The sequence below is a fragment of the Anas acuta genome, chromosome 19 (assembly GCF_963932015.1).
Source record: "Anas acuta chromosome 19, bAnaAcu1.1, whole genome shotgun sequence".
NCBI lineage: Eukaryota > Metazoa > Chordata > Aves > Anseriformes > Anatidae > Anas > Anas acuta.
The window spans coordinates 660,362-673,335 of NC_088997.1; the positions used below are offsets into that span (position 1 = coordinate 660,362).

The window sequence follows — 12,974 nt, forward strand, 5'->3', positions numbered from 1 at the left end:
CCACGCTGCTCACCCATCGCTACAGGGACCCCACGCCCCTCCGCTGGGCTTGTTCCCTCCCCAGGACAAGCATTTTGTTCTTACGCGTGCCTGTTGATGGGTTTTCTCCCCCATCACAAAACGTTAGAAAAATAACACTGGCGAATAGCTTTGTTTGTCATTCAGCCTGAGCTGTGGGGAAAAACGCACCAGACAGGCTTCCTCTGCACAATAATGGCTTTTTCTTAGTGTCCTGGGAGGAAGAGAGCTGGGAAATTAGAGGGATTTGAAATGGTGCCTGAGGAACTTGAGAGAGAAAATCCAATTTCATAGTTCACTCAGAGAGGATGTCCGTAAGGCAGCCAAGATGCCAGAGACTGAAGCTCTGTGGTAAACGAAGCTGTTTTAGAGAAACCAAATTGCTGCTTGTTCATTTTCATTTTATGAAATTGTTTGTTTTCCATACCACACATGGTCTGCGACTGACAGGAACAGGTTTTAGTTCTAACTCTGACACTGCATGGCTTATATTAGGCATACGCTGACTCCAACCCAGACAGAACAGGTCACTTGATGGAAACTCCGATGCGTGGGGAACAGATGCTGGATCCTTGCCTGCTGACCTGGTCCTAGCGTCACTAAGACCAGCAGAGATGTCCTGATCTGCACCTTCTTACACTCTGGTACTCTTCTGCTTTGGATCGTAACTTTATTTGATCTTACCCACCTCAGTAACAGCTCAACTCCAGTCTATGCCATTGCGTGGTTTTCACAGGGGTATAAAGACCCCAGACTGTCCCCAGGGAGCTCAGCTAAAGCTGTCCCTTCATGGACATACATAATATAATACACATACAGACACAAAATATGTTATTTATTGTGAATTTTGCAAAGACACATTTAAGCAACAAAATATACATTTGTGAACCTTTAGTTTTATACATAACAAATACAATCTGCTACCATAGCAATAAATTAAATGTACATTATTTACAACAGACAGGCCACCAGGAACTACAAAGCACCGCCTCTCTACATAAAAAATAAACTTTTGTCAGATACATTTCTTCAAGATTTTTTTTCACTCTATAAACTCTCTTCACATTCTAATGATATAAATTCAGCATTTTCCTTTGCAGGGTATACGCAGTGCTACATTCATTAAAACATAATGAAAGCATGCTCTAAGATTCAGAAATGAGAGCTTCTTGACCAGCTCTAGTGGACAGAGTCGGAACATAAGCAAAGCAGCATGAGTGCGAGGTGTGATCTGCAGAGGTGCCGAGCTCTGACTGCCTTTAAGAGCAGTTATCAGTGCTAACCACCTCTTGCAGTCAAGACAAAGACAGCCGAGAAACCTCTGAGCCAGATCCTCAGTTGGGGTTAACAAGCCCAGTTATGTCAAGGAAGTATCCTGGCCCCTTCAGCTGCCATTCCTGAAGACCCCCAAAACGCTGGAAAGAAGCTGGACCTGTGCTTAGCACCCCCATCTCCACCCAGAAAAAAAAGCACTTTCACGTTGTGCTTGAGCGTGTGCTTGGCTTGGGGAGCCCTCAAGGAGGCCGGTGGTGCCAGCGCCTCCCGCGCACCCTCACCCTTAGGACGGGCCCTGCTGTGCCCCGGGGGGCTGTGGGGTGGGCAGGGATGTACACGAGGGACTGAAACACGTCCCCAGAGCCTTATGGTGTGCATGGCACAGCCCTGAGCCCCAGCGCTGGGCCTGGGAGGCAGACCTGGGCCTGGGCCTGAGCCTGCCCCCAGCAGGATAGCCAACAAGTCTGTGCCAAGCAGGAGGCAGGGTGCAGCAGGAGTAACCAGGGCACCGAAACCCAGGGGAAAAAGGAGAGCAAACACCCGGACAGCAGAGACCTGTCCTACACGGCCGGGAAATCCCACTGAGCCTCCCCAAGCTGCAGTCCTACCTCCGGCGTTCGCTGTGCAGCATCATTTCTGAGTTTGGTGTGAGCTGCGGGCATGTAAACAGTGCAGACGGGACAGGCAAACCGCTGCCCTGAGGCTGACACCAGGCATCCCCGCTGCAGCCCCGAGCCCTGGGCTGCGACTGCTGATCCCATGGAGCAGCAGCCCCGAGGCCTCCTGGGCAGCCCCCGGCAGCCCCATGCTGGGCTCCCTGCGCCGCAGAGCACCAGCACCAGCAGCGGGCAGGAGCTGCCGAGCTCTGACGTGCACTGCCCCACCAGTTAGTGTCAGCGAGGGATCCTTTCTGTTATATATATATATATACGTATATGTATGTGTGTGTCACATGTAAGCACAAAACATTTTGCGATATATATGCAGGAACATCTTCACCCACTGCTGGAGTGCAAATGCCTCCGAGGTTGAACACAACTGCTCAGCAGTCCCCAGCGCTGCTGCAGGGTGACCTAGGACAATCCCAGAACTGAAAGGCTGCTGCACAGGGCTGCAGGGCAGGGCAGATAGGCAGAAGCCGCACTAGAGCTTGGCTAGGACAGGAGCTTTAAAAGCCCATTGTTATTTAGGAGCTGGTTTTACAGCCAGTTGTGAGCAGCACTTTTGAAACTGTCCCAGGAAGTATAGGAGCAGCTGGCAGACCTTGTCTGCCCGGCCCTGCTGCCCTCCCAGCCGGTTGGAACGGCTCAGGACACATCTAACGCATTGCATCTCTCTCCCTGGAGCTTCAAACTGTCCTGTGTGCCTTTTAACCACCTTCCAATAATTCTACAAATTGACCTAGGTCAAAAAGGAAAGTCACAGTTTCAAGTGAGAAAAAAAGAAAAAACAACTCAAAATGAAAAATCCAGACAAGAGTAGCCACTGCATCTTCTACTGAAAGATCTCACAGAGATCAACACCCATGCGAATGATGACATCTATAGAATCAAGCAACTTCATAGGAGAAAAACAAACGAACAAACAAAAACAGCCCCTCAAAACAAGGTTTTGCACCAGTCAGTATTCACTGCAGGGCATAAGAAAACCAGACTTCTAGGAGGAAGAACTGGGGATGGGCTTAAAAGTGCTACTGAAGCATCGTCAGACAGCAGAACTGAACAGCAAAGTATCTGGAATGTGAGACATCCAGAGCTAGCTGCGGACCGGGCTAAATGTGTTGTGCTTTTCCTCTTTCAAAGAAAATCTCAAGATTTAAATGTTATTTAAAAGCAACTCACTGAAAGCAGGAGGGAGTGTCACCACTGCTGGTTATTTGTATTCACTGATCCTCCACAGTGCGCTCAATGCCCATGAAAGCATTCTCTGTTTTTTCCACAATGTGGCTCCTTCTTTAACCTGACTCTTCTCCCAGGAGGGCAACAGCCTTTTCTATTCAAATGTGCAAGTCACACGCACAAGTGGGAGCACCCATTTGGAGCACACATTCCGGTTGTTTCCCAGTTCCACACAGAGCCTCATTCAGCACAGCTGGTTCAGATCAGCCCGGTTTTGCTCTGGCCCAGGTGGGAGGTGGTGGGGCAGGGGCGGTGGGTTTCTGCCACAAGCCCTCGCCCCGTGCATCACCGCAGCCACCAGCCCAGCTGCTCAGACATGCCTGTGCCTCTGAGCTCCAGCTGTGTATGATTAACTTTGGCACTCAAAGTTTTGTTTTCATTGAGAATCATGAACTGACAAAACAGTTTTCACTTGAAATCAAGAACCTTATTTCATGGGGTGTTTTTTGCAAAGATTACAGATTATGGCAAGATGCAGTGCTGCACCTCTGCAGCACTGCAGTGTATTATTTAAAAAATCCATGAGGGAAATCTATGAGCATCCTGAAATTAGTGGACAGACTTCAGTAAACTTTAGACAAAGCTCCATAAGAGCAAAGGGACTTCTGTGGCATGATTAGAGAGGTATTTTTTGGAAAAGGGTGTTATAGGGAAGTCACCTTCCAGAACTCATAATCCTCTTCTTTTAAAGTAAACAAAAGCATGTTCAAAAGCAGAGGGACAAATTCTGCAAGGGGTAAAGCCCAATGCCATCAAAAATCACTGGCGCTTTATACATTTGTTTGCCTGGCAAGCTAACACACAGGATAAGGTAGAACCCACAGAATAAATCCACTCCAAGTGCCAGATTTAGTATTTAGTTATACTACAGCTTTAGCTTTGGTTAATCTTTTCCAGGCCCATGCATGGAGTTTTGGTCAGGGAAAAAACACAGAGGCCACCTACACCATCTCCTGAGCTGCCAAGAGAGGGCAAGTCGACCCCGGCTGCCTCCTGTGCCAGCACCTGAGGAGGCACGGGACACGAGGCTGCATTTGCCTTGAAAATTTGCAACCCAAGGAGCAGAGCTGGTCAGGAGGAGAAGAGAGGGCAGCTCATGAGGTCCTGTGCTGCTGCCCTGCCAGCCCCATGCCGGGCAGCATTGCCCTGCTGCCTCCTGACCCCTGGCAGAGGAGACCAATGATGAGGGGAAAGCCACCATGACCAGCCGCCGCTGAAAGCCCTAACTGCGCCCTGATCACCTGCCCTTCCGTAAGGGAAAAATACAAAAACAAAGTGTTTCCGCACTGATACCACACATACAGGGAGGAGACCCCCGAACCTCACGGGGGATCCACCTGGCCTCCCTCCCGCCCCCTGGGATGGGCAGGCCAGCCTCAGGGGGGAGACTGGTGCTGGTGCCCCAGCCGCAGGGTGCAGGTCTCCCGCTGGGGCAGAGGCACGGCGCTCACCTGGCCCCAGCGCCGCAGCGCGCCCGGCACTGCAGGGGGACATGGGGCGGGTGGGCAGGGGTCTTCTGGGGCAGTGCGCAGGGTGCCCCCGAGCTAGCAACGCCATCGGCTGGGGCAGGGTGGCTGGGTCTCTGCCAGAGGACAGGAGCGGCTGCACGGTGACACTGACGGCTTCCTCCTGGCGCAGGGTGCAGCTGCAGCGGCGAGGGGACCTCGCTGGTAGTGCAGGGTGTGCGCGTTCCCACTGGGTGGTGAAGAGTTTTCCCTTTATTGGAACAAAAAATTCTGAAAACAAAGAAAAAGGATAAAAGCCTCAGAGACTTTGAATATTCTCACTCCTGAAGATATCCCTGCAGTGGTGGCTACGATGTGCCAGCCCCAGTGAAGGAGCCAAAGCCATACAGTAGGGTGCTGGTGTGGCAGTGCCCATCCTCTCAGAGGCGCCAAGTGGCCCCAGGCAGGGAGAGGAGGAGACTCAGGTGATGGGAGAAGATTGGGGCTTTTAGAAGCCAGTGCTTTTGGAAATGGAATTTCCTCTCCTTTTAAGTTTTGTGGGCTCTTCTGCTCAGCTACAAACTTCCTAACAAATACCATGAATTGCATGACAAAAAAGGCTGCAGGAACTCAAGCCTGTGGGAGAACCTGGAAACAAACTTGTAAATGCCTCCAGGCACGAGAACACGCGGGCACTGGTGGAGCTGCAGGGTGGAAGCAGGGGGCTGGCTGCCCCTGTCCCTGGCAGGACTCAGTGCAGCCGCTGCAGCCATGCAGCAACTTCCCTGAAAGCAGGTGGCAGAACTGCTGTGGGGAACATTTAGAAGCACCCCAGAAAGAAATACATACTGCTACGTGGTGGCACTGAGGGGCACCAATCATTCCCATCATTAAACACTGCTGTTTTTCTCAGTCAGTGCTGCCCTCATCTCACAAAAGCATTTAGGATGCTGTAAGACACGTTATTGATCACATATTTAATAGTAAACACTGCAACTGGCCAATATGGGCTATCACTAAAGGATACACGTGAGCACAGATGAGATGAATCACTGTGCACAACAGTGTTAGGAACACTTACCGCTGAAAAGTTCTTGACTTCTTTCTCCTGCTAGTGGCTCTAAATGAAAAACCAGAATACAGCTGAGTTGCAAAAAAAAGGCACAAGAAGTCACCAAGCCCTCCTCCCCGCATCTCCTGTATTTATTCTCAGGAGGACCCACAGCAGCTCCAGCGCTGTGTCTGGGAGCAGGGGAGGTGGGACACAGCACACCAGGGGCTGCTCCCTGCCTGCACGGAGAGGCTGCCCCGTGCTGCACAGCCCTGCCCTACCGGCCCGGAGGAGTGGGGCTGTTCCCCCAGGGATGTCCCGTCTCTGTCACCCTCAGTGTTCCCGTGCAGACCCACACAAGCGCTGCCCTATGCGGGCTCTGCCCCTACCCCATGGCCAGGCAGGGCAGGATGTGGCCCTGTGCATCCCCCCTGAGAACCGCGGCACCTACCGTGCTGGAGCTGCCGTGGCTGAGTTTGTCGAAGCGGAACTTCAGATTGGACCTTGGAGAGTTTCTGTTCTTTATATCTGCTGGAGGGTGGGGAAAAGCAAAAATAGTACTAATCCACGAGCAAGCACGTTTGTTGAAGCTGTAGTGCTGACTGCTGTGCTACCAGCGCAGCAGCCAGGCACTTTAATAGATTGTCACCAGTGTTACAAATATTTAGTCTATCTTGGCTGAATGTTTGGCAAAATCTGTACATTAAGTGGTTTTGATGGAATAAATTGAGGCTTAATTACATTTCACAGTGTTTCTACTGGAAATGCCACTGAAAAGGCTACAACAAATGACTGATCCGTACAAGTATGGGTGGATTTCAATGCTCTTGGCAGGAAAAATGCAAAATAAACACTTTAAGCATTAAAAGAGGCTGTTTTACTCATTCAGAAATTCTCTAATAAAATAAGGAGGAGGACTTATAGGGTGCAGAGATACAAAAAGCAAGCAAGCCAGACTGCATTTTCCAGCTTAGTTTTTCTCCTGAGCTGTTCCCAGTTACCAAGCTGTTAACAGTGGATTTGCAGCTCTGTCTATTTTGCAATGTGCTCCTAAGTTCATAATGTGCGTTTTCATTTGAATCGTGGTTCCTTCCGGCAGGACCACAGCGCACAGGGAAATTAAAGGGTTGTGACGTGCAGGCGAGGAGCAGGCGCTGCAGACACCCCAGGGCTCCCCGAGCAGAGCAGTGTCGTCACCGACACACTGCATTAACAAAGGGCCTGATTTTGCTAATGCCGACTTGTGCCTCACTTTGCTAATTGTCTGACTAAAATGGACAGAATTAGTACAGAGTTAAGTTAGCAGCAGGGGCAATAGAGCCAGGCCCAAGGAATGCTGTTCGTTTATTAAATAATTTGTGAGTCACGGCTCATTCCTTGGAGACAGAGAGTTTCCAAGACTACTGCAAATGCCTGTCAGGAGGGAGTGGAGTAAACAGAGCCACTGCAGAAGCCACCTCTGACTTAGCAGGGAAGCAAACTCCCCGTGGAAGCACAGCACCAGTGCCACAGCCATGCCCCGGGCATGCCCCCACAGCCGCTCCTGCTGCCCCTGCCTGGCAGCTGCTGCGATTCCAGAGCTGCCCCCCCAGGGGATGCCCCCACACCCACCTGTGGGGCTCCTGCTCATGATGACCGGGGTGGCCGCGGCCCCCATGCTCGGGCTCTCACTGCCAGGCGATGCGCTGTAGACAAACACGTCCTGCTTGAAGGGCGACGCCGTGGATGGCTGGCTTCCCTGCATGGGAGAGAGCAAGGCACAGCTCCATCTCCTGCAGCAAGCTTATGTCCCGGGGCTCTGCTCACATCTTGTTACAGCCGTGCTCATCAGAGAGCCCCCAGGAAGGCTTGTGTTCCGGAGCAGACCCCCTGCCAGCCTCCTGCCCTGCCAGGCAGCACCCAGGGACCCAGGGCTGCTGAGGAACCCACAGAGCTCTGGCTGTGTGAGCCCAGGAGCAGGAGCAGGGGCTGGTGCCTACCACGCTGTCGTATTCCTCCAGCGTCTCACTCTCTCCCGCCGTGCTGCTGAAGCTGCTGGTGCTTGAGGAGGAGCGTGAGATGTTTGACCTCCCGTTCTCCTTCAGCTTGATGAATGGCCTAGGAGACAAAGTGATACGGAAAAAAATGACACGGCTGCCACAGGCAGAGCTGAGCGCCTTGTGGGCACCACAGGGACCTGCTGCTCGGGGCACTGCTAGGAGCAAACCCCCTGGACAGCGGGACAGAGCAGCTTGCCAGTGGCACAAGCAGAAACACGAGGGCCTGGCTAGCTCTACACCATGTGCCTGCTCCCGTGCCTGGTTTTGGACAACTCCTGTCGAATACCATTCCTTGCTACTGTTCTTTTTTAAAGATGGCTATTTTCAGACCATAAAGGAGCTGTGCGCATGAATCACCAGAATCTTTTTTTTATCCCTTAATATCAAACTTATTTATACTAAGACGTGAAGATTTTGTTCAACAGTCCCTGATGGCTGTTAGCTACACAGGGGCTCGCAAGAATTTGAGCTCAGAGGAGGACTGAGTTCTGTTCTACTCACCTGTCTTTGTTGGGGCATATTTCAGGGGAGCTGGGGTTGGATGAGGTTTCAGATTTCATCTCTTGTGATGAATGTCCCATATCTGGTGTCTTCTGGGTTCCAGAAACACTGTCGCTGAGGGCACAAAAAAGCAGACTGCGTGAGTTACACAAGAGACTTAAAATGGATGGTCAAATTATATTCCTAGCACCAAGTGCTAAACTGTAAGAGTAACAGATGCTCTTTGGATACCACCGCTTTGATATAAAACAGAGAGAAGGCATCCAAGACACCATAGCCTTGAACATGGCAGAAGAAGCCCTTGTGGCTGCCTAGTGTGGAAAAGGGGGGTTTCAACACCCCAGACACACTGCAAGGCCTCCAGCACCAGCCAACAGCTCCTGCAATGTTTAACACGTACTGGGCGTTTCTGACCCAGCAACCAGGGCAATGTCAGACTTACCACCTTGTCCTGCTCTCCGACTGGCTCTCAGACCCCGTGTGCAGGCGGGGGAACAGCCCTGACCGGCGCTTGATGGGACTCCTTGACTGGTTCTTGGCCGTGGCTGCTGGAACAGGGGGCTGCAAGAAGGAAACAGCCCACGTTCAGAGAGCAGAGCTCCATCCTGGGAACTCCAGAGACCAAACATGCTACTAGGAATTATGCTGCTCACAATTCTCAGCCTGCACATCTAGAAAATGTGTAATACCAGAATTCCTTTTACATCTTCTATGTACTTTTGGGCTAAAAAAATGACAGGAAGCCAATCTTCTGGTTCCTCCACAAAACAAACCTGATTCGAACAACACACACAAAAGCGTGCTGTGCCCGGATCCTCTCCTTGTCCCTTTGTTCTCTGCCTGCTCAGGCGACTGCCACGCGGCTCCAGCAGGGTGCAGCGCCCCGCTGGGATGGGGAGGGAGGGACAGACAGACAGAGGGACAGCAGGACGTGTGGCCAGGCGGCCGTGCTCACCGAGAAGGTGGTCTTGGTCACCTCGCCGCTGTTGTGCGCAATGCCCCCACTCAGGCTGCCTGGGATGCCACCGCCGTGGTGCTTCTTCTGGCTGCCCACCATCGTCTCCATGGAGTGGCTGCGCACTCGGATGGCTCTCTGTGGCCGCGAGGGACAGGGGACAGCGGGTCACCACCACCTGGGGGCCTGCTGCAGCCCAAAGCTGCCCCAGCCCCAGGCCCTGCTGGCATGCAGCCTGCCTCCTGCTTCGCCCCGCAGCACCAGCACCGCCCGCAGCGCTGCCACGTGCCCGCAGCAGCTGCCCTGGCAGCAGCAGGAGCTGCGCGGGCACCGCGGTGGGGTTCATCCTGCAGTCACGGGGTGCCAGGGCTGAGAGCAGCAGCAGGGCCGGGACAAGCCCCGACGCCCTGGCTCCTGCCCTGCGTGTGCACAACCTTCCAAAATGCCCCAAGGAACAGCAGCTGCAGCCCAGCTGTACAGCTGCATTCGGGTGCACACCCCGGCACCTCTCCCTGGATTTGGAGTGGAAAGGTCTGCAAGGAGCCCCCAGCCCTCCCCGCTGCCTGCACTGCTGACAGGTCCATCTACCAGCCCCCAAACATCACAGCGCTGGAAGCTTCACATCCTCATCAGCACAAGTGTTTCTGGTCTTCACCATGCTTATGCTTGATAAACACATCCTGCCCAAAGTGCTTCTGCTGCTCATTTGGCCCGCTCGTCTCTGCAGTGGCCATGGAGGAGAGCTGAGCCGTGTTCCTGTGGCAGCTACCAGCAGCTGCAGCCTGTGGCTGTTCCTCAGCCTTTATCCCTCCAGACCCTGCAGTGCCCTGCCTGCACTCCTTGCTCCCTGCATCTCCAGACATGCTTTCTCTAGGCATGCTTTTTAGCCCGCTCTCGAGGCTGGGAGGCTGGCTGCATGATGATTGCCATGCAGCCTTCGGCACCATGCTGTTCAGCAAACCACAGCCTTCTCCCAGCTGGCCTGAGACATCTGTGCTGATTTTGGTGTAGACTGGTTATCAGGAAGAAGATCCCAGGATAAGGTCTGGTGCCCCTGCTCTCTCCAGACAAGGTGCTGGCTCCAGTCCACTGACAGAGACCGGAGCGGTGCTGTGCTTGGTGTGAACACAAAGGGATGTGAAGAGTGTTCCAAGTCCGCCAGAAAAAGGACCACAGGCACGGCTCTGTGAGCATGAACTGCACAAGTAGGAAATGAGGACAACTTTAATGTGTTTTGACTCAAAACTGTGGTAACCAGAGCTGCGCATACTGGAGGCAGAGACCTTTTGTAAATCTGAACACTCATTCTGGATGCTTAAACAGGACCTGAGCTATTTTTAAAGCCTTCCCTCAGTTGTTGTCCCAAGCACTTACAAATAAGACCACGAGATCTTTTGAAAGTCTGGCACACACTATGAAAAGCAACAGTGAAATGCGCAAGTTAAAAAAAATCTATACACTTATTTTAATTACTGTAGTCACCATAGTAACTGGAGCCCAAACTGGACTATGATACCAGTGTGCCAATTACAGTAAACTTTTCCTTTGCAGCTATTATTTCTGAATTTCTGCTGTGCTATCTACCATGCCATGGCTACGTTCTTCCCCAACCCATTCAATGACAGCTCATGGTAAAGAGATGTCAGAGGGAACTAGCCAGCAAGGGGAGTATTTCTGAAGGCGCCCAGCACCACATCCCATGGTGCACAGGTGGCTTTGCTGCCGGCTCCAGCCAGTTGTAAAACCCCACAGGTACCGAACTCTGCTGCACCCTGCAGAGCCCAGCTTGCACAGGGACCGCGGTGTCCCCAGCAGCCCCACGCTCAGCCCCTCCTGCCCCTCGAGTAACAAACTGCAAGCAAGCGTCCATCAGACCGGATTTATTAGGATCAGCAACTCATACAAAATTTGTCAGTGTCCGCAGGTGAAAGCAGCAGGTCGCTCTGCTGCCAGCCACCCTGGCTGCCCATGACACGCAGGCAGGAAGGTCTCTTCCTGGCACTGCTGATGCCACTTACACCCACCCCACACCTTCACCCTGGCATGGCAGCACCTTCCCTCCCTCGGCACCCAGCACCTCTCACTGCGGCTCCTGTTGTGGCTGACACCAGCCGCCCCCCGCCAGCCGCCCTCCTGCAGCGCAGCGCGCCCGGTGCTCGGCCCCGCAGATGTTTTGCCCACCCCAGGCACGCTTTAACCTTGCTCTTGGCAAGGGACTGGGGCTTACCTTGAACGATTCCAGAAAGCCTCCATGCCCTCCGTTCTCCAGTTTGTCCTCCTCGGGCCCCAGCCCCAGCATGGTCTGGGTGTGCCCGTGGAGCTCGTCGTGCAGGTTGTCCAGCAAGGCGGCACGCGTTCGGTCCTGGGGAGTGACAGGCGGCTCAGCCGGGGCCGGCCTCGGGCGCGAAGATGCCCGCCTGCTCGCGCTGCTGGCGAGTGCTGGCCTGGCTCAGTGCCAGGAAGAGCAGTTTGGGTGAAATGGAGAGAGCCCTCCGCACCCCGCTGCACACCTCCCAGCCTTCGCACAGGGCACCGCAGGGTGGTAGGGGGTGGTTCGGGGTGGTACGGGGTGTTGCAGGGTGCTATAGGGCAGTTTGGGGTGGCGCGAGGCGGAAGGCAGTGAGCGTTACCTCCAGCTTTGCAAACTTGTCTGACTTGCAGCAGGCATTCTCAGCATTGATGAGCTTGGTCAGCAGGAACTCCCTGAACTCAGGGCTCTGGGGGAGCAAGAGAGGCAAGGCTGAATAGCAGCCATCATACTGCTCCTGGCAATTCTGGGAGCGTAACCCTACAGACCCAACAAGGAGCAGTGCCCCGGGGAGCCGCAGCTGCCACCCTGCAGGGGTGATGCTGCACGACGACACACCATGCGCGGCCTCCTGCCCTGCCACAGACTCGCAGTCCTCGCTACCAATAATGTGTGTAAACCCCACAAATCACATTTCCCCCCAACAGGGCATGCTCTGAAGCATCCTGGACACACACACGTATATTCCTCCTGACTTGGTACACGCTTTCAGACTCATTTCTCACCTTCTGAAACACCGGCGGGCTCGGCAGCGGCGGGCCAAAGGAGGGGACGTCCTCGCGGGCCGTGACGGAGACCTGCAGGGCCAGGAGGAGCTGGTGAGGTAGGGGCACGAGGGCAGCCCCCAGCACGGCCCCTGCACCCCAGGCGATGCTCCCAGCCTGGCAGAGGTGCCCCCGCCTGCCGACTGCGGCACCCAGAGCTGCCAGGGCAGGACTGGCTGCAGTGCTCTTTACATTTACTTCCTATGAACTTTGTTTTCATTCATGGCTCTAAGCGGTGTGCTTTCAGCTTGAAATGTGATGTTCTACTGACCTCCTGATGGAAAGCAGAGGGAGAGCAGGGTTTATGCTACCCACGCTTGAGTGCTGTGTTTAGGAGGGCATGAGCTGTCCTGAGGTTTATTCAAGTATTTAGTCAAAAAATCCTTATTAAAAAGTCCAAAATTCTTAATAAATGAGCATGCTACAACATGTGCATGTATTTTATACATGCACCTGTGTATGTACACACACTACGTAATAGTACATACATAAATATTTATGTGTATACATATGTACATTCAATATATACATACTCCGGTTATGTATATATCACTGAGTACACATAAGTGAATGCGAAATTTGGAATTTAAGTCTGTCCTACTGCACAGTTACATACAAACAATGCACATACACGTGAGCTGGGCGTGAACTGCCTGAAGAGGAAACAAAGACATCCATGAGAGTGAGCAGAGCTCCACGGGCACCATCTCATGCCTGGGG

At 53.1% G+C, this 12,974-nt stretch overlaps 1 protein-coding gene across 29 annotated transcripts in view; it reads right to left on the reverse strand.

The window, feature by feature from the left end:
- Window positions 1-836: 836 nt before the first annotated feature.
- The window catches only part of RAP1GAP2 (RAP1 GTPase activating protein 2), a 73,740-nt gene continuing 61,602 nt past the window's right edge, over window positions 837-12,974 (reverse strand). For 24 of the 29 annotated variants that reach the window (XM_068655840.1, XM_068655844.1, XM_068655841.1 and 21 more), the window contains 11 exons: window positions 12,216-12,287; window positions 11,813-11,899; window positions 11,410-11,544; window positions 9,183-9,320; window positions 8,670-8,788; window positions 8,228-8,341; window positions 7,667-7,784; window positions 7,299-7,425; window positions 6,139-6,218; window positions 5,718-5,756; window positions 837-4,927 (listed from right to left, as the gene is read on the reverse strand). In XM_068655840.1, the coding sequence (XP_068511941.1) occupies window positions 5,748-5,756; window positions 6,139-6,218; window positions 7,299-7,425; window positions 7,667-7,784; window positions 8,228-8,341; window positions 8,670-8,788; window positions 9,183-9,320; window positions 11,410-11,544; window positions 11,813-11,899; window positions 12,216-12,287 (999 nt within the window). In that variant the 3' untranslated portion in view covers window positions 837-4,927; window positions 5,718-5,747. The remainder of the gene's footprint in view (window positions 4,928-5,717; window positions 5,757-6,138; window positions 6,219-7,298; window positions 7,426-7,666; window positions 7,785-8,227; window positions 8,342-8,669; window positions 8,789-9,182; window positions 9,321-11,409; window positions 11,545-11,812; window positions 11,900-12,215; window positions 12,288-12,974) is intronic. The other 5 variants (XM_068655842.1, XM_068655855.1, XM_068655839.1 and 2 more) reach the window with 1 other exon arrangement.